General features: G+C 36.0%; 1 protein-coding gene and 1 long non-coding RNA gene across 24 annotated transcripts in view; both read left to right on the top strand.

The window, feature by feature from the left end:
- Positions 1-422: 422 nt before the first annotated feature.
- LOC149774120 (uncharacterized) lies at positions 423-11,232 on the top strand. Its single transcript, XR_016416990.1, has 3 exons — positions 423-510; positions 1,907-2,066; positions 5,834-11,232. It is a non-coding gene; the product is annotated as an uncharacterized LOC149774120 (long non-coding RNA).
- A 4,397-nt stretch (positions 11,233-15,629) lies between these two features.
- Positions 15,630-21,286, top strand: part of LOC149774119 (E3 ubiquitin-protein ligase TRIM45-like) — a 149,198-nt gene continuing 143,541 nt past the window's right edge. For 21 of the 23 annotated variants that reach the window (XM_089945748.1, XM_089945754.1, XM_089945767.1 and 18 more), the window contains exon 1: positions 15,631-16,728. In XM_089945748.1, the coding sequence (XP_089801874.1) occupies positions 15,694-16,728 (1,035 nt within the window). In that variant the 5' untranslated portion in view covers positions 15,631-15,693. Of the gene's footprint in view, positions 16,729-21,286 lie in introns of all 23 variants that reach the window. The other 2 variants (XM_089945753.1, XM_089945766.1) reach the window with 2 other exon arrangements.

The raw sequence follows: 21,286 nt of genomic DNA, 5'->3' as shown, positions 1-21,286 counted from the left end.
AATCCTATCCCAAAGTTCAAGACCTTGCCTACATTTAAATGGCTTGCAAGCATCATGGAATAACATCCGTATCCATAGCTCTGAAATTTTAGCAATCCAGTCGATTTTTCAAGAAAGAGCACAACACTACGGAATTTCAAGTTGTCGCGCGCATTTTCTGGAGTATGGCCTATTCCGAGTTGAAGCTCTATAGCAACAGCATAGCAATAACAACAAACTGTAAGCCGTTTATGAACAGACTCGGTAGTTTCAAGTGATATAAAATGATTTTCTAATAATATAATACCCAGTATTTTGTAATATTCAAATTAGAAACTTTATCGATTATTAATTTTAATATTAGAAAATGTTGAAATCTGTGTGTCCTCCGAAAATCAAATAATAATTGCTCCCTTATTGAGTCACTGTCATTAGAAAACTTACAAGTTGTAATAATGTCCTAAGCGTTCCGAAGACAGCAAATCCGTAAACAAGGACCAGTACATTCAAACTTATTTTAGGATAGAACAGGTTATACAATTAAATCTTCGAGGAGATATATACCATGCTAATTGATTCAGAACTGGTGATAGCACAGATTTACCTGGTTTTGAAAGCGGAGGATCAAAGACTCGTCACAGGGGCTTGTATCGTTACTTACAATTGACCTGTTATACATGTACTATGTGACTGATCAATTATAAGAAACGGTACGAGCCACTGTGGTTATTATATAGTACATGTATGACAGGTCAATTGTAAGCAACAATAAGAGCCCCTGTGGATCAGAATAATAATCCTAGGAGTCCCTAGTCCAACAATGTAAGACGTATCGCATGTTAATTATGTTTTAGTACCAGACGCCCAAAACATAAATATCATATTCGAGGTCTTACATGTAGGACTAGAGAGTCCCCCCAAAAATAGCCGAGTCTTATCGCCCCAGTGTAAGTATTAAATGCAAACCTTATACAATTATAACACTTTAACACAATATTTGTTTAGTTTCAACTATTTTAGTATAAAATAAGCAATAGCATCGTGACCAGTTACTATAAGTTAATACTGTACTGCATTGAAGAGGTGATAATTGATGAACAACATGGTGAATCTAAATAAGTTTTGGATCTTCTCTTCTTTTATTCACAAAGAGATTATTGTTTCTGTGTCTGCTGTCCCAGCTGAAAAACATATGCAGTCCACAAAGTAAATAACTGCCTTGTTGGTACTGATTTTAAGTATTGGCATTTGTCTGTCAATTGACATTGGTTTCAGGCCAGTATTTCCTTTTTTCTCAAAAACATGCATTCCTTCCACAGTATGTGCATGATCCATGTTTGTCTTGTCTTTGCTAACTGCAGAAAACTGCAAATTAGTACTTCATTAGTGAAAGAGTTAGGCTGAGTGTACTTTGCAGACCAGGAACAAACAGCACTTATATATATCCGACATCATTTTTTTTCTTAGCCAGGGGAGTCTCCATACCCAATCTGACTTCCATCATCTTTTCTTTAAGATCCATACCCTTTATCCATTTATACATATACACACACTAGGACTAAAAATAAAAATTCAGATTTACAGTTTTGTTTGGACCGTGGACCTATTTTTAGCCATGTGACATGACCCTGCTGGCACAGATTTTGAGTAGGATGGGTGAGAAAAGTTGAGAACTGGGGGATGTTTATACAACCATTCTACAGTCAAACTGTTTGTGAGAAATCATTAATGGACAGTGAGAAAAGTGACTCACAGGATAGGTGGACTCTTAATAGAGATTAGATTCTTAGATATCTTCATTTATTCGACTTTGAAACATTGGTTGTTTAAGAGAGGTGATTGCTTAATACAGGTGACTTTAAGACAGATTACCATAGACTTTGTTATCTAATGACTTTAAATTTCTTGTTTCACTTTCTTCATGTAGATGAAACCTGGTCACCATGCATCAAGATGAATTCATGATCAGTGCTATTGTGCTAGAGATAGTTTGAAAAGGTTGGACCCTGAAAGATATTCTGGTCACTGGTCAGCTGCTGTATGCAGAAGAGTATACCATGCAGATTGATCGATATATGAAACTCCAGGTATATTGGCATTCATTTTTGTCCTTGTTTTACTTGAATACAAATCATTTATTGCCACTGTGTGATTAACCATAGTTACATACAAGTCTTCTTCCCACCATTTAACTAATGCTGGTTACGTAGAAGAAATATCTTCCCACTATGTGATTAATGATTTCTTCTCATTGTGAGACTATTGCTAGTTACATGCAAGTGATCTCTTCCCACTGTGTGACTAGTTCTGGCTACAGATAAGTCATCTCTTCCTACCATGTGACTAATGCTAGTTACATATAAGCCATCTGTGTGACACATGTTAGTTACATACAAGTCATCTCTTCCCACTATGTGATTAATGATTTCTTCTCATTGTGTGACTATTGCTAGTTACATACAAATCATCTCTTCCCACTGTGTGACTAATGCTGGCTACAGATAGGTCATCTCTTTCTACCATGTGACTAATGCTAGTTACATATAAGCCGTCTCTTCACACTGTGTGACACATGCTAGTTACATACAAGTCATCTCTTCCCACATTGTGACTAATGCTAGTCAGAGACAAGTCATCTCTTCCCACAGTGCGACTAAGCTAGCTACATACAAGCCATCTCTTAAAATTTCTGTGCTAAACATTCAAGATCTCTCTTGAAATAAAAAAATAACAATAAAATAGGTGGGATCTAACTTTATAGATTTGTTTGTCAATTTTTGGTGGGGAAATTGTAATGATGCCAACACTTGTTACATCTTTGGTTTATCTTTAGATGGTTTTGCTGTTTATTAATGTTTTTATATTTGCTATGGCCTGTTTCAGATTGTAATAAAAGATAATCACATATTTTTATAATGATCACTTTAAATTAAATTGTTTTATCTGTACAGTCCTAGCTACTCATGTATTGCAAAATTATTGTGATGAAAAAGACAGATTGGGACTATTAAGTTATGTGTGCATGGGACCATTCAGCTAGTTTAGAATGCAGATGAAATCTTACATATACATGTGATGGAACAGAGAGGTCAGATTAGAACAGATCATAAGATTGGCAAAAAATTGTCTGGAGTTTTGGCAGTCACTTTAATAGAGATGGAGGATTTTCATCAGCCTGATTTTTAGCATGAAAATGGGGGAAAAATTCAGCTCCCAAACACATTTCCATTTTCTTATTTTAAAATATACATATAATCTATTATCAATCCTTTCACATAAGTTCCTGCCCTTCATACTCTCCTTATATGGACCACAAAAACTTTTAACATTTCTTGGAGATCATTGTCTGGATTATATTAATTTTGTACAGCAAGCAATTTTCCTCAGAATGGAAAATATACTTTCGGTGTCAGCATGGGAATGTTGCAATGTTAATGCAATTTTGCAGACTCCACCAAACATTTTAAATTGTTTCCTGCCAATCCTTGGGATATATAAGTATATGATCCTAGTTGATTCTGTTGATGCAGTTATCAACTTGTTCCATACTAAACAAGAATTACTTTAAACTTTTCATTATTCAATATTGATTTATTGGCAGAGGAACCATTCATTTGTACATTATACATGTATACTAAAATCGTCAGTTTGCATCTTATAGTGCGAGTATGTGCTCCGGTCACCATCCGATCTGGCTCTATTCATAACAGTAATTCCATACCATACTCCTTAAGTTTCTAAATTTTATAATCTGTATTTAAATATTGACAATATTTATAACCATATAAACTCAGTTTAGTTTCACATTAAACATTATTATTTAGAGTGTTATATTCTTGTTGCAAGTAATCTCCAGAGATTACACTTTGTTAATAAATACATATGCACTTATATAATTTATTGGCATTTGCTCTGATCTTTTCTCTAGATAATCATTGTTATTATGTTAAATTCAAAGATATGACACTCTTGTCAGCATGTGCAAAGGCATCACTGGTTAGGAAACTTATATGAGTAAGAAAACTATATGACTAATACACCTGGCATTATGCTATACTGTAAATAGTCACATGAATTAGCATCATTAAATGAAATAAAGATTGAAAATATATTACAAGCAGAACATGTTAAAAAAAATAAGGAAAACTGAATCAAAATAAATACATTAATTAGTAAATGACATGAATTGCCTTGAAAGTTTGGCATAAGGAATAAAGATGGGATATAATTAATTTGGTATATTAATGTTAGTTAGAGACCTTGAGACACCTGTTTACCCTGCATTAAGCTACACGTGTCTTTACAGGGTACAATAAAAACAAAACTCAAGGAAGACTTTTTGGTTTTACTGTTCAGTAGTAATTAAATTAACAACTGTCAGCTCTGTAATGACCTAACATGTTTCAAAACTAAAGAAAACAATTTTATTTTTTGTTCTTGAAGAATACACCATATCTTGTCAAATTATTAAGTCAGGATCTTGTTTAAACCAGATCACAGTCATGTGATCACAGGCAGTATTAACATAAATATATGACACTGGGATCAAGTTGGGATAAACCCCTTATCAGTGAGGGACTGGATAAACCCCTTATCAGTTAGGAACTGGATACACCCCTTATCAGCGAGGGACTGGATACACCCCTTATCAGTGAGGGGCTGGATACACCCCTTATCTTGGGAGGGACTGGATACACCCCTTATCAGAGAGAGACTGGATACACCCCTTATCCTGGGAGGGACTGGATACACCCCTTATCAGTGAGGGACTGGATACACCCCTTATCAGTGAGGGACTAGATAAACCCCTTATCAGTTAAGGACTGAATACACCCCTTATCAGTGAGGGACTGGATACACCCCTAAATCAGTGAGGGACTGGATACACCCCTTATCTTGGGAGGGACAGGATACACCCTTTATCTTGGGAGGGACTGGATACACCCCTTATCTTGGGAGGGACTGGATACACCCCTTATCAGTGAGAGACTGGATACACCCCTTATCTTGGGAGGGACTGGATTCACCCCTTATCTGTGTGGGACTGGATATACCCCTTATCTTGGGAGGAAAACACTCTTAGCTAGGAGGATTACATGCATGCATAATTATATACTCACATGTAAGTTGAGTCCATCTGCAATTGTAGATCCAATAGACCCATATCTGCCATTGTTTAATGTGACAGCAGATTTAGGCTTGAGTTATAAATGAGGACATGCAGTCATTGTCCAACAATTGTAGATCCAATAGACCCAGATCTGCCATTGTGTAACAAAAAAACAATATCTTGATTTACATGCATCAAACATGTGATTCAGTAAGTTCATTGCCTAATGTGCAGATTTTGCATCAGTAATTGTTCATGAGGTAAAATGCTGTGGAATTTAGAAATTGTGTATCCCTCTAACACCTAATTCACACCATAATTACAATAGCCCTCTCACACCTAATCCACATAATAATTGCAGTAGCCCTATTGCACATAATCCACACCGTAATTGCAGTGGCATTGTCAAACCTTATCCACGCCATAATTACAATAGCTCCCTCACACCTAATCCACACCGTAATTACAATAGCCCCCTCACACCAAAATCCACACCATATTACAATAGCCCTCTCTAAGCCAAACCATGCCATAATTACAACAGCACTCTGACACCAAAACCATACCATAATTACAACAGTCCTATCACCCTTAATCCACACCATAACTACAATAGCTCAATAATGTATAAGGAATACAGTTAAACATAATTCAACTGCAGACAACACAGATTATCTGAGATGACTACATCAGTTTCCTGTTTAAGATGTATAATAAAACTTGGTTATTTTGTTATTTTTACAGATGGGGGTTCATCACACATGGCTGTATTGATGGCTCCAGTGACTTGATTACTTATCTGAGGTGTGGGACAGCTAACACAGACTGTACAGTCCTGAATCTGTGCAAGGGGGTGCATCCTATGTTGTGTCATCCTGGGTGATTTCAGTGTTGGAGAGTATAGAAAAAAATCTTAAATCTTATAAGAGAAATGAGGAGCCATATTCGAGTGAAGATCTGTTTACATTCTTAGAATTGAACAACTATGGTGCTATATTCACCATCAAATAACATTGAATTGACTCTGTGTTTTACAATGTTGAGGGATAAATGATTTTGACCCAGATGGCCTAAAACAAGGAATGGCACTGAGGCCGGTCAAAAACTCAAGACTAGAAGACTTCAGAAGGGGATGAAATGAGAACAAATTAATATGTGAAGGACACAGATCACTACATCCTCACCACATGGATATTAAATACATAGCAACATTCAAACTATTTTGTCAAATACCATTTCTAGAATAGAGTCTGGATCATATGCTTTCTGTGTTTTATAAAGAGTCTGAAAGATCTGGAAGAAAAAGCACCTGCAAGTCCTGGATCTGATTGAGAAGATCTGTCAGCTTTTTGTTGGAGGATCAGCAAAGAGAGCCTTGGCAGATAAACATTCATTAAATGCTTGGATTATTAGAGATACTTAGTTTGCCATAATGATGGAAATGTAATAAAGATCTGGAAAATGCTATATTTATTTGAGGTTGCCCAATACCAGTATGTTTTAATTTGTTATGTGAAATTATACAGGAGTCCTGTTCAGTTTGTGCATAACCAATAATTTGTTTACTTTTCTGAGAAAAAATGTTACTTCTGATCTTGTATTGCTTTGCCAAGACTAAATTGGCAGACAATTCTAATAATGGACCATTTGCTTAAAGGTCACCTGCCACCTATATTGTACAAACGTGCGATATTATTATAGTTATAAACAAAACGCATTGGTTATATATGCACACCATAAAAATGTTTAATTAGACTTAAAACTCCGCTTTATAAAATGAAAAAAATATTCAGCAATCTCCATAAACAATCGTTAGTTTCCGCGTGCCAAAACCAGATATGACGTACATTTACCCCTTCTATTCAACCTTGCCATTCATGTGCTTAATTTCCCCACGTAAACGTCTGTGTGATATAGCGTACGATCTTGCTTTTTTACAGAAAATATGGTGCAATGTGTTGCATTCGGATGTAACCAAAAGAGTGATGATGGAAAAAAGCGTTCTTTCTTTTTCCGAAAAACCATGTTTACCAGAAAAAAAGTGTATTTAATCTGTGGGAACGAATATGGGAGAGATGGGAAAGTTGTATCATTTATGCCGGATTATAGTGAATTTGGCCCAAAGACAATTCGGCCCAACTCGAAATACAATTCGGCCAAACTTAACAATAGTTTGTACATTCTTTTTCTCTAACAAAAAAGTAGATGCTATGTAAGATAGGTTTTAGGGGGAACAAAATAAATTTAAACAAGCTATTTTGATTTTCTTTGAAAGAAAGTAAACATACTTCGTAACGTACATATTTATGAGATAAAACACAAACTGACATATCTTGCCTGTTCTAATTAAAATATTTACATACATTTTTATGCTAAAAAATATATGCATCTGCACAACGACATTCTCAGTTTAAGTCTTCCGGTGAAATTATCAATAATCATTTATAAAACAAATATACGTAACAGATAGTATTCTACATAATACGTATACATTTTGCTAAGGGTAGTGTACATGAGATATTATAACAAATATACTTAATTTTAGGCTTCACGTTGTAACACAGCTGCATACAATACATACTAGATTATACATGAGAGAGAGAGAGAGAGAGAGAGAATAATGTTGAGCAGTATGTCAGTATTTAGTTGCTGCAATATGAAGCTCTTACCAGTTAATTTTATTGTTTGTTTTTATTTTTCAAGTTGTCTTAGTGTTTGCACGCGTTAATTGAAAGATTGTCATTACTGGTTAATATTGTCAATCATATTTGCTCCATTATTCCGTACAAATTAGAAAGGAAATAAGTTTGTGTTTAATATGTGCCCCTCCCCCCCACACACACACACTCACAGTACAAAATAAATTGATAAACATACACTTGTTTGAAAATAAAATGAAAGAAATTATACTTGCACTGTTATCATATATTCCTTCTTTTTTATCATGCGAAAATTATTTTTAAAAATATATATCTAGGAACTTCGTATATGTAGCATATGCCGACTTGCGTATGCATCCTTAGTGTATCGCTTATGTCAAACAACAAAATCGCAAATGACACGAAAGTATTGCTTGAAGGCACCTGCCATTTACGCATTATAAGTTACTTATTGCAAACTGACCCAGATTGTATTTTATCCAGGTTAAATATAAGTCGGTATCTCGCAAATAAAAAAAAATCATTATTTTAAAATACATTCAGTGTGAGTGCAAATGATAATATTTTTGCTAGCATGTGTTACAAAATTATTATTAAAGGAAGTTATTATTGTGTATACTATTTGCCCTGCAAACATCAATTATGATTACATGTGGCAAACAAATAGAAGCCCGGGTGATAACCATAACTAGCAGGGAGCAATAAAGTTATTATTTAAACTTACCGACAGGATATCAAATACAGAGGTTATTTTATTACAATGCAAATCAACCCCCGAATCTTGACTTGAGTATCTTTTTAGGTTGCCAATTTTTTCTTCTGAAGTCGGCAGACAAAAGGAAGTCGAGTTTGGTTCCATTGGATTCTTTAATTGTGCCGATTTCTTTCATCTTTTTTTATATAAAGTCTGCCCACAGGGAAACCAGCATTGATTTCTTTTAAACCTGTATTAATGGGAATTTTGAAAATAAATTGAAACAATGGAACAGTTTTGAAAGCGACAAAATATAGTGCTTCATGCACGCATACTGATATAAGGCTGAAAAGTAAATTAGTTTGCATTAGTTTCATCTAAATATTCCCTATCCAAAGTTTATAGTGTTTCATTTTTTGACAACAAGAAGCATGTACTTCGTCTTGTAGGGATAAATGTACGTCATTTCCGGTTGCGTCCTCTATAGGTGGGAAATCGTAACTAAGGGGAAGTAACAACATTGTATACTTCTATTTTGAGTAATTAAATTATTATTTCTTCTTTACACTTGATAATTTTTTTGTTCTTTCTGTGCGAGTATAACTATTTTTAATCATGTAACGCAAATCTGATATAAATAGGAAAATGTTGGAGTATGGCCGGTGACCTTTAAGAACTGTAAGTATTCTATGTTTGTATGATAAAGAATAACACTCCCACTGATATTGGCATTTCATTTTTTAAATTGGAATTAGGTCCAATCAAACATGTCCACACATTATTATAAGCCTGTATTAGGATACATACTGCAATTTGACCTATTATATATTGTCAGTGTTTTAATCAGAAATTTCCTAGTGCAGGTGGGTGGCAAAAGTACTTTTTTGAGAAGAGGCTTCTGTCAAGATTTGTAAAATCATAATAAAATTTATAAATTTAGACTAAAATTTACACTGATGTTTTCTTCATAAATTGTAATCAGACTAATTGAATTTGAACAGAAGATAAAACAACTTAAATGTAACAATGTTGACAGGCTTTTGTAAAAAGAAAGAATCAAGATAAGAAAGCAAGTTGACAACCCTTTTGTACACAGGGGACTAATCTGCTGATATTTTATTCAGAGTATGATTAAATGATAACATGTCGGAAATATGTAATTAAACAACATTAAATATAAATTAATACAAATATTTATTCCAACACCAATTTAATTGGTGATATTAGAACATTCAAGACTATTCAGATTTATTCAAAACATTGTATACTTTTGGATTTGTGATAGAACATATTATGATTATTTAGGATTTTTTAAATTTTAAATACCGTGTCTTTTGAATTTTCATGTTGTATTCTACAGAAATAAATTATTTGTTGAATTGTATTAAGCTTGTAAGTTTTGCTTCTTTTTGTTACTTAATTTAAGACCAGTGGGTCGTAACAGCTTGTATCATCACTATATATAATCTACTTTGATTATGAGCTATGATCTCTGCATATTAATGAGGAGATATTCCATATGATTTGCTGAACTTTTTAGCACTTGAGAAATGATTTACCATACATCAAATATGTTGCATTCTGTGATTTCCGTGATCCATCCTTGACCTTGGTATCATGGTCATGAACTTGGAAGATTACTGGTAGGTTTTAGTTTAAATATTTTCTTTCTTTATATTTCTTTAATCCATTGATGGATTATTTGAGGCAAGTCATTCTTATGCAAAGGAATTTAGCATACAACACATCTTCATGTTTTTGACCTTAAGGTCAAGGCCAGATTCATAATATACAGCATGAACATTGTTTTTAACATTAAGGTCATGACCTTCTTGTTAAATGTAACATTTTTGTATGTTATTGCCAACCACTGACACAAGATCAGGCATGATTTTGGGTGTGATTTATGTAAATGATGCATCCAGATAATAGGAATGGATTAGGCATGTTTGTTATCATTGCCAAGGGTGTATCACTCCAAACATAGTGTTCTATTCAGAGTGCATGTTGTAAGTGTATTTGATTATCTCCAAAGTTTAACCACAAAACTCTTTCAAATAATCATTAATAGCAATTAGTTTGTACATTGCTAGCTCTAAAACTCCATTTCTGTTTTTCTTATTGTGGAGAATTTAGAATTAAGGTCGGGGTATGGCAATTGACTTTGGTTGTAAATTATTTTTGCATTGATTTTAGGAAAAGAAAATTGTTATGGTATTAGAAAACCTCTCTTTTGAACCATGTTCACATGAATTACTATACAAATTGGTTACAGACCTGTTGTTTCCAGTATGGAATTTTCCAACAGCTTAAATAGTCTTTCATAATAAAGCAATACATAAGCAATGGCTTGTTCTTGGTAAAATTGATACAGAACTACTGTGAGGTTGTCTCAATAACCAGACTTTCAGGATTTGGCAAATTTGCTTAAACTGTTAATTCAGCTGACTTTAGCTCAGTCCCCACTATAAGATATTTTCAGTCAAGTCAGTAGCAAAATCCCCACTATAAGACATTTTCAGTCAAGTCAGTAGCAAAGTCCCCACTATAAGACACAAAAAGTCCACACTATAAGACATTTTCAGTCAAGTCTGTATCAAAGGCCCCATTATAAGAAATTTTCAGTCAAGTCTGTATCAAAGTTCCCACTATAAGACATTTTCAGTAAAGTCAGAAGAACACAGTTGTAAGCCTTTTCTTTTGTCATTTATTATAAAATGCTGCGAAATGTAGTACTTTGAATATGAAAAGAAATAAGCAAAATCATATTAAACTGACTTGTTTGTTTATTCAGATCTCAAATTATTTCATGTAAAGCAATGTTTTCCACCAGGTCCTGATGTCAGCCATAGTCCAATTTCTCTAACAATCTTCTCCTTACTCCTTGGATCAGTAATACTGATGTTAGGTAGCATCTGCATCGTGTCTTACTTTATAGTTTCCATTTACACTTTGATGATAGGTAGCATCTGCATCATGTCTTACTGTATAGTTTCCATTTACACTTTGATGTTAGGTAGCATCTGCATCATGTCTTACTTTATAGTTTCCATTTACACTTTGATGATAGGTAGCATCAGCATCATGTCTTACTGTATAGTTTCCATTTACACTTTGATGTTAGGTAGCATCTGCATCATGTCTTACTTTATAGTTTCCATTTACACTTTGATGTTAGATAGCAGCTGCATCATGTCTTACTTTATAGTTTCCATTTACACTTTGATGTTAGGTAGCATCTGCATCATGTCTTTATAGTTTCCATTTACACTTTGATGTTAGATAGCAGCTGCATCATGTCTTACTTTATAGTTTCCATTTACACTTTGATGTTAGGTAGCATCTGCATCATGTCTTACTTTATAGTTTCCATTTACACTTTGATGTTCTTCAAGGGTGTAACTTGACACATTTAGTCAGCTTTACATTACACTAAGGACAGCTCAATTATACTTCATTAAACTTAACTTGAAACAGGTTGAACATCATCCTATCAATCCAGCACAATAAACTACTTTGGTGTTTATCCTGAAATAATTATTGTGTTGGTCTTTCTGTTTTATCACACTTCTTCCAAAAAGATGGCTTATTTGTAGTCAAAGTCTCAAAAGCCATCATATGATCATGTACCACATTGGATCTCTTTATCATGTATAAGACCTAAAAAAAAATCATCCTGCATGTGGCATAAACTATTTAGATTACAACATTAAAGTAATCAACAGCTTGTTGTGTACACATGTTAGCCTTAACACAATTACTCAGCCATGCATAGTTGCACTGACTGCAGCAACTACTGGTGAAGGTCTGGTCCCCCGTAGACTGGTTCTGGCTGATATCTGTATTGCATCGAAAGAAAGTATAAAACTACTGTATTTTTCTTTTTCTTTTGCTTCAGTTTTTCACAAATATTAAGTTTCAAAAGTGATAGGTTTTAACTATAACACAATATATGCTTTAGACGGCCTTAAATCTGTTATATTTGTCCTACTTCCCGTAGAATCACAAAAAATGTTAAAGCCAAGTGAACACTAATTATAGGTAACTTGGGCCATGTGTTCTTCATTACAAGGTCAGATGCTTCACTTTTGTACACAAAGTTGTCAGCTTTTGAAAGATGATAAGGCAAGAATCTTCATAACAGCAGGGGATACAGATTAGATATTTGCTAATAACTGAAGTTTTCTCAGGCAAATTAGATTTTTTCAGCAAGCCAATAGAAACCACTTAGAACACATGCAGGTGGAGCTAGTTCTGAAATCAGATGGGTGTTGGACTATCAGATGTTTTTTACCACTGCAAGAGAAATGTCATGCTTTCTATATAATACTCAATAAAATATGTCTGTAGTTTTTCAGTATGACAGTTAGTATTATCTAAAAGGATTTACAAGTAAAACAGGGACATGCAGGACTTTATTGTTGATTGGAACATAAAGATCCACATCACATGATGGTATTGCACAGCATGTTGTAAAACATCCACAACAAAAAAGATGTTAGCAAAGCATGTAATAAAATGTCCAAATGTAATGTCCTCAAGTATGTAATAAGACATCTGCATCACATTATGTTTGCCCAACATGTAATAAAACATCGACATCACATGATAAAGCTTCCATATCATATAATTAACCAGCCATATCACATAAAGGAGTTTGCAAAGCATTTAATAAAACATGCACAAAATAATGTCTGCATAACATGCAAAAACACAGAATTAAGCTAGGAAAGCATGCAATAAAACATCCACATCACGTAATGAAGTCTGCATAGCATATTTCTTTAGCACATAACTGTGGTAACAAATGAACATTACATATGAGTACATGCAAAGCATATTATTGAAAATACCCAATGTATAATTAGAAATGCACAGCATATAATCAAGCATTGGCGGGGAGGGCTTGTCCACTCCCATTTTGTCTTGTTTCCAAACCCCTTCTCTTTAGCTCCCACTTTCGTCAATCATAAACATTATTTTTTAATTTTGTTTTTTTACTCTTTTTTTTTTTTCTGCGGGAGGATTTATTAATGGGGGGGGGGGGCGGAGAGACCTGGAAAGATTATTCTTTTCATTTTAAAAAATCCCGGCTGGTTATTTCTGAGCAGAGCAAACCCGGGATATGATAGACCTGGCCGGTCCATCCATCCATATATATATATGAGTGGGGATGGGGTCCTTGTGGGTTTAACATCGTTATGTAGCACGTTATAGGCTATTCATGGCGGATGTGATGTGATGTGATTTTTATTTTTAACGTAGCTTTAACAATTTTTCAGTAATATCGCTACGATGTCTGCAATGTGGCAGTTTATAGTGATGTCTATCACTGGGGCATCATGCCGCAGACATGTAGCATGATGTCCCACCCAGTCACATTATCCTGACACCAGGCCGACCAGTCCTAACACTAACCTCTTAATTCTGAACGCCAAGCGAGGCAGCTGTTAGTACCATTTTTTAAGTCTCTGGTATGACTCGGCCGGGGATAGAACCCACGACCTCCCGCATCCGAGGCGGACGCTTTCATGGCGGATACGATATCTGTTGATAGAAGAACCATGGCAAACCTCGGAAAGTACAACCGACCCACAGGAAGCTACTGGCCAGCTTTCTCGCATACCCAAACAAGACCGAGAACAGAGTAGAATAACTATGACTAAACTCCGGAGCGCACAACGGTCAGAGAACCCAAAGCCGAAGAGAAGATTTTTTTTTTATTCATAGGGGCCTGCTGGATACTTTTTCCTAAGGCTCAAAATTCCTGTGCGTGGCCCTTATACGCACGTTGTTGTCTGTGCATTCCCCCAAATATGTGTTGTTACTGATAGACCATATGTGATATAAACCGAAAATCAATATCGTCTCGGTGAGTGGCTGATTTATTGCCCTAAACTGAAATTAAAGTGACCCGTACAGACTAGCAGCTTAGACAGCTCGGGGTGGGTAGTTGATTTGCACAGGACTTAATATCCGCTGTACACGCCCACCCCCCCCACCCCACCCCCGTTTCATTTACACCGAATGCCATAGATAGACTATAATGTTATGTATCATATTGTTGTGAAAACTTCCCTAATTTGACTTGACTAATTGACCCTAATTTACCTTGATTAATTGACCCTAATTTGACTTGAGCCGTACATTTGCGTTACATTTTTCTTCAACGTATCCAACGTATTTTTCTTAAACGTATCCAGATCAAAACGTACATTGAACGAAACATACTGAGTCAATACGCACCTAAGCCAAAGGCACATAAGTCAAACTGTACATGTCATTGTGTACATGTACCTAATCCAAAATGTATTCAAGAGAGATACAAACTTAACTGATCTTGCCGAGACAAATGTAAGATTGCAATCAGTATAATTGGCAAATGTTGTGGAACATAGCTGAACTCCATACGGCGGAGCTTAGATAATTGTGAAATAATTGAATCAGAGGGTTCTGATCATCAAAGGATATTTATGTAGCCAAACTTAAAACGACCCTCCCCTCCAAAAAAAAAAACAAAAAAACAACCACCACCAGCCAAAACTCCCCAAAACAACAAGAACAACACCCCCCCCAAAAAAAACCCACAAAAGAACCCAAAAACAAAACAAAACAAAAACAAACAACACAACACAACAAGTACAACCCATAACTACTTATGTTTGGTACTCAGATCGATGAAATGTATCAAAAGTCGATTAGATCTTCATTTATTGAAAGTTTAAACATCGTCACATCGTCTCACTGAATTTCTTTCCTATATCACTGAACAACATAGGCTCTGAAATAAATGTATAATGGTAATCAGTGAAATCAACCTAGAACCAATCTGGCCTATGTACAACTTATGGAGAAGTAGTACATTATGATACACGAAACATGCAATATACTTCACAACATCACTAAATGTCTCCGCCTGCTTGGACTTGATTTAAATTGAGCACATTTTCAATTTGGTATGTATTTACGCTAATGCGTTTCACGTTGGGTACGTTTTGACTTGGTAACTTTTCACCCTAAGTACTGTTGCCTCTAAAGGCCCTTATCCCGATCGGATCATCGCTCGGTCATATCCGTCAGATAGTCATTTCAAAAAACCTGAAGGAAAACGACCCGAGCTAGGGAGCAATCATTGAACTTATGACAATCACTGAAATATATAGCGCTTTCATCCAACAGGTGGCGCTAACACGTCTGCTTGCTATGCCTGTATCTCCTTTTGGTGGAACAAAACGAAAGTGCCTTCGAAAATGGCGGCAAATCGACAGGAATGCAGTATTTGCATGGATATTTTTAAGAATCCGAAGCTAATATCCTGTCACCACAGTTTTTGTTACAAATGTCTGGAGGATTATGTTCAGGTTAACCTTCACAACGGTCGATTTAATTGCCCCATATGCAGGACAAGTGTAAATTTACCTCAAAGTGGGGTTTCTGGATTTCAAAGCAACTTCTACATCGATACGGAATCGAGTGAGAAATATCCTTGTGAAATTTGTGGTCCGAAAAACTTGGCAAGTAGTAGATGTTTGGATTGTGAGGAGAATTTGTGCCAGTCATGTTGTTATGTCCACGAAAAATCGAAAGCGACAAGGAATCACAAAATACGTGACTTGGGAACTCTAGATTCTGAAATGAAAGGCAAAATCCGACAACGTGTGTTCTGTTCTCAACATCCTGAAGAGGAAATTAAGCTTGTTTGCCAAGATTGTAAAGTGCCTATTTGTTTCATGTGCAAAGTCGTTGAGCACGAAAATCATTCCACGAAACCTGTAGCTGATGTGGCAGCAGAAGTAAAAAAGACCCTTGATACGAAATTGAATCAATGCTCAGACAAGCTGAGACGTATAAAAGCTTCCACAGCAAAGGGAGAGGAGCTTGATAGAAGCATTAATGATGCTGAGCAGGAGGAATTAAAAGCAATTGACGATCAGTGCTCCCAACTGCACAAAGCAATTGACCAAGAAGCGGCAAAATTTAAAGACAAAATAAAACGTGTTTACCACCTCCTTAGAGAGCAAAACGCAGTTTTTAAGACATATATGCATGATGAATTCAGCTCGTGTTCTAACACCAAGGACTATGCACAAAAACTAAGAGATCAGGGGACAGACATCGAGATAGTAAAGAAAGGTCCAGATCTTGAACAATTAATTTCAGCGGCAATATTGAAGACTGAAACAACACTCACCATACGTCTGGATAACAAATTGTTTTCTCCAGCCAAAATCATCACAAGTAAACTGATTCCCTTGATTGGCATCTTGCAAGATTCTACTGACGTCGTAAGTATCAGTACTCATAAATTTCATCCACAATATGCTAAATAAATTTAAGTCTTTTCTCTTACACGCAAATACAAATAGACCTATTTTCATATACTGAGTTAATTTCCTCCATTATTTTGGAATTAACTGATGAACTCTAAAATTTGCTGTGCCATTGAATTGTATTGTATTGTACGAGATGGTAAAGTATCCTGTGAGTTTCTTATTTTATGACATAATATAAAAGGTATCCACATCTGTGTATGTTTGGCCATTACAATTTCTATATACGTTTCACGTACCTTGTAGTTGTATATTTAGTGATTTTCACATTTTATGACATTTTTTGGTTCATCTGAATTACAAAGAGCAGAGTAATTAGATGAACTAAATAATTATGTTGAGGCCTCGAATTTACTCCACCTACTTGGGTTGCATTTTAACCTTACTCATATGTGATTCTCGCACATTTCTAAAATTTAACATACAGTATCACCTGAACAAAACTAGAAATAAATATCGGATAAAAAACTCGCGTGCCTTATCGTGTACAGTCCATATAATGGAATAGAATTTAACTGAAAGTTAAAATGTAGCGCAATATGCTATATATAAATATCCCATTATGATAACAGCGGGCGCCGTGATACTTGAGGAATGCACCACACGTGGGTTCGGATCCAATTATTTTTATTATATGGTATCTTCCTTTGTTTCTTAGTACTGAACTCTCCACTGTGTCCAAATCCTATTAAATTGCACGTGAATCTAAAATTACTTGAAAGATGTACTCACGGTAAAGTCATCGTCATAGGTTAGCCGGCATGTTTTGAGAGGCTGGACTGTAATTTAACGTGCTCATGAAGCCATTTAAATGCATGTACTCGTACATCCTTTTAACTTTATGTACTAATACAGCCATTTAACTTCATGTGCTCATACAGTCATTTAAATTTATGTATTTCACACACCCCTTTAACTTTATGCATTCGTACTCATGCGACCATTTAACTTCATGTAACCGTACAATCTTTTAAATTCATGTACTCGTATTCATGCGACCATTTAACTTTATATATTCTTAGAGCCTTTTAACTTCATGCGATCATACAGCTTTGCAACTTCGTGCACTCAAGTAGACATTTAGCGTCATATACTCGTACAAACCTTGAACCGCATGTCCTCGTACCCATGTGACCATTTAAATTCATGTACTCTTACAGCCTTTTATTATCGTGCACTCAAGTAGACATTTAGCGTCATATACTCGTACAACCTTTGAATCGCATGCCCCCGTACCCATGTGACCATTTAACTTCATGTAATCTTACAGCTTTTTTAACTTCCTGTACTCGTACCCATGTGGCCATTAAACTTCATGCACTCTCTGAGCTTTTTAACTTTATGCACTCATACAGCCGTGTAACTTCATGTACTCAGGCATACATTTAACTTCACGTACTCATACAGTCATTTAACGTCATGGTTTCAACCCAAAGTCGTCGTTTACGTGGAGAATTCCACAAAAGATCGTCATGTGATAAATTTTGTCCAATTAATAATAGCATTTGAAAGATATATGTGAGACAGGGATGTGGAAATGGGTTATAAGATCAAAAGTACATGTATCGTTATTCGTACATTTTTTTGGACAGCTGTAAAAATAAAACAAACGAAACTTTTATTTTTTTCAATGCGATAATCATACGGAATGAGTCAATGTTCCGTGTTTAGCAAGACGTTCACGTAAAAGATACAGACAAAATAAAAAAGCCAAGAAAACAAAAGAAAATAAAAGCAGAAGATATAACAAAAACAACAACAAAAAAACCCCCATAAAAATCAGTAATGTTTTCTAACGAAGTTTCATATTGCAAAGTCAGCACATCACAAAATCATCTACACAAGCGGATGAGTTTCATCGAGGAATGTTTAGGTCCTAATTCCCTCACAAAACCAGATGTTACATAAAGAAAGGAAATATTTTAAGCGAAGTGTTTGAAATGGGGGGGGGGGGGGCAAAAAGCAGTTGTGATATTGCAGATAGGAACTAATGCCCAGCAGAAAATGGTTATTAATGATATTGTTGAAGTTCCCATGGAGTTGTACATAATGCTATATCGGTGGAGGGAACGTGGTCAACATGATGGACTCTAGGAAATGCGACAACAATTCATTCGTCGCAAAAGGCTAAAAATCTCCGATACGAATATCTGGATTGTCGACGATCGCATCGAATGGTCAAAGTTAGTATATTTGGCAGTGTAGAAAATTAAAATAATGTCTAAACTGCTCCGAATTGTCTACGATAAACCAGACACGGCGTCGAAGAAACCGGTTGGGAAAGAAAAGTCACAGGCACGATAAAGAAAAATAATAGGTGGTTATGCACGAGAGGATAAAAACAATCAGGGTCAGTTTGATCTTGATGTTAAATTTATCATGACGCTGAAGCAATAACAAAATAATAACTGCGCCTAAGTAACACAGTAATGCTGTAGCAATATTTTCCTAATGACGTACGAGCATTTACCGTGGAGAGAATCGGTAGTAGTCTCGGCGACACACGCGAAAATGTTGCATTGACATGTATTGAATGTAACAGACGTAGGGGAGTAAGTTTCCTCAGGCAAGCTCCACCGCGCTGCGACTGAGGTCGAGCCGTGTCTGCTAGGGTGTATCCAACTTGTTGATAACTGGATATCTTCACGAATTACCTGTGATTGTTGACAGACAAATCCACGTTGAGGAGCTGATGAATCTAGTCCGTAGATTGCAGGCTGGCCAGTACATCTTACCACGCTGAAAGTTATATGCGTGGTTATACTCCAGATGCGATCAGTTGCTCTTGCATCAGCACCCTCACGTTCATCAGGTTCATTGAATGCGCTACTGTCACGATGCTGCCAGTACTATTTGTTGTAATAGATTTCCTGGTGATTTTCGTCGTGATGTGAGGTTTTCGTGATTGCATCGATAGGTTTCATGTTCATTCCACTCGTGACTTATTTGTTCAACGCGGTATCACGTGAGATAGGATCGCAACACATTCGCAAGATCTGTCCTTGCTCAGTAATCTCTGCGCTTACTGATATCGAAACAATCGCACATTAAGTGTCCGATTAAATCGATCAACGAGCGCCTAATCACAATGTAACGCGGTGTGTTCACGCTTGACATTAAATATATGTTGTAGCATCCGCATTGATACTGCACCGATAACTTCTTTGTCAGGATCAACCTACAGCAACTGTGGAGATCGCAGTCGATTCACAGGTGAGTGCGGCTTTTACTTCTTTTTTTGTCGATAGTGGTTCTGCTTCTTTGTTTCTGCTTGCAACGTCGACGACAGTCAACTCGTATTTCTATGTGCGCAGTTTGCGTGATGTGCGAATGAGTAATGTAGTAAAAACAGTATATCTGCCTGATCAATTTCGTATGGCATGCTGACATCAAACCGTCCATCCTGGATCGTTTTGGTACGTGGTAGTTAAATTTGCCATATTGCCTGTCGTGAAAACCAATCTGCCACTGCAGCACGCATGAAACTTGGTGTATAGGCGGGTTCGCTAATCGCTGCTGTACATCTTCAATATCTTCTTGGACTATTATAAATCGATTGCATAACGTTTTAATCGAACAATCAATTGTCTTCTCCCACTACTAGTTTACCACACATCGCTGATCTTGTGAACCATTAGGCGACTGATTCTCGAATGTTTTTATTTTTTTATCAATCGCTTGATCAATCGTATTTACAGGAAATTAACCTGGGTTTGGTTGTTTCTCAGCCTGAAAATGAGGTGACTAAATTGGGGAAAACTTTATTTAGTGGCACCGTCCGTAGATGAATAAAGATGATATGATGGTCTTAAGGAATTCAAAGAAGCTGAAAGGGATACTAGTGCTGAACTTTTTACTGATGTCGATGATGCGCACTCCGTAGAGGATCTTGACGGATCTAGTTGTTTACGATGATGTGATGCTTGACAAACAAACAAATCCAGCCAGAATATTTTCACGAGGCAGGCATATGGTATTTACCTTACGTGGCGATACCGTCGTATCCCCAAAGTGATCAGATATAACTGTACGTTTTTTGTTATTGTTAACGGTGTTGACACATACGCTGAGAAATCTTCATCAGACTTGGTGTCCATATGACGTGGATAGAAAAAAAGTTTAGAAACTTCTTTGCACATTCTCAGAAACCCCGCATGGATTTATTACACTAAGTTTACATGATTCAGCAACACGCTATCAAACTAGTCTTGATAAAAGCCTTGTATTAAAAAAATACACTCACTGTATAATGAACCACTGAACTATTAACGAGATTGTCTCTGAGATTAAACAATTACAGCAAGATAGTCTCGTAATTCAACTCGATGTTGACACAAATCAACGACGGTTTTGAGATGATACAGCAGCCAAGCGAGGAGGTCAGATAAACACTAGGGGTAGAATATAAATGTATCAAATTACTCCAACGAGAAATAGAATTGTCATTGCCGGATTTACGTGAACAACATGAGATTGCTAAATTTGTTCCACTGGCAAGCGCCATTGAGGAAAT

The sequence above is a fragment of the Sinohyriopsis cumingii genome, unplaced genomic scaffold, assembly GCF_028554795.1.
Source record: "Sinohyriopsis cumingii isolate HCF-2022 unplaced genomic scaffold, ASM2855479v2 utg000426l, whole genome shotgun sequence".
In the NCBI taxonomy this organism is placed as follows: Eukaryota; Metazoa; Mollusca; class Bivalvia; order Unionida; family Unionidae; genus Sinohyriopsis; species Sinohyriopsis cumingii.
The sequence above is the reverse complement of the archived record's forward strand: the minus strand, read 5'-3'. Positions and strand labels throughout refer to the sequence as shown.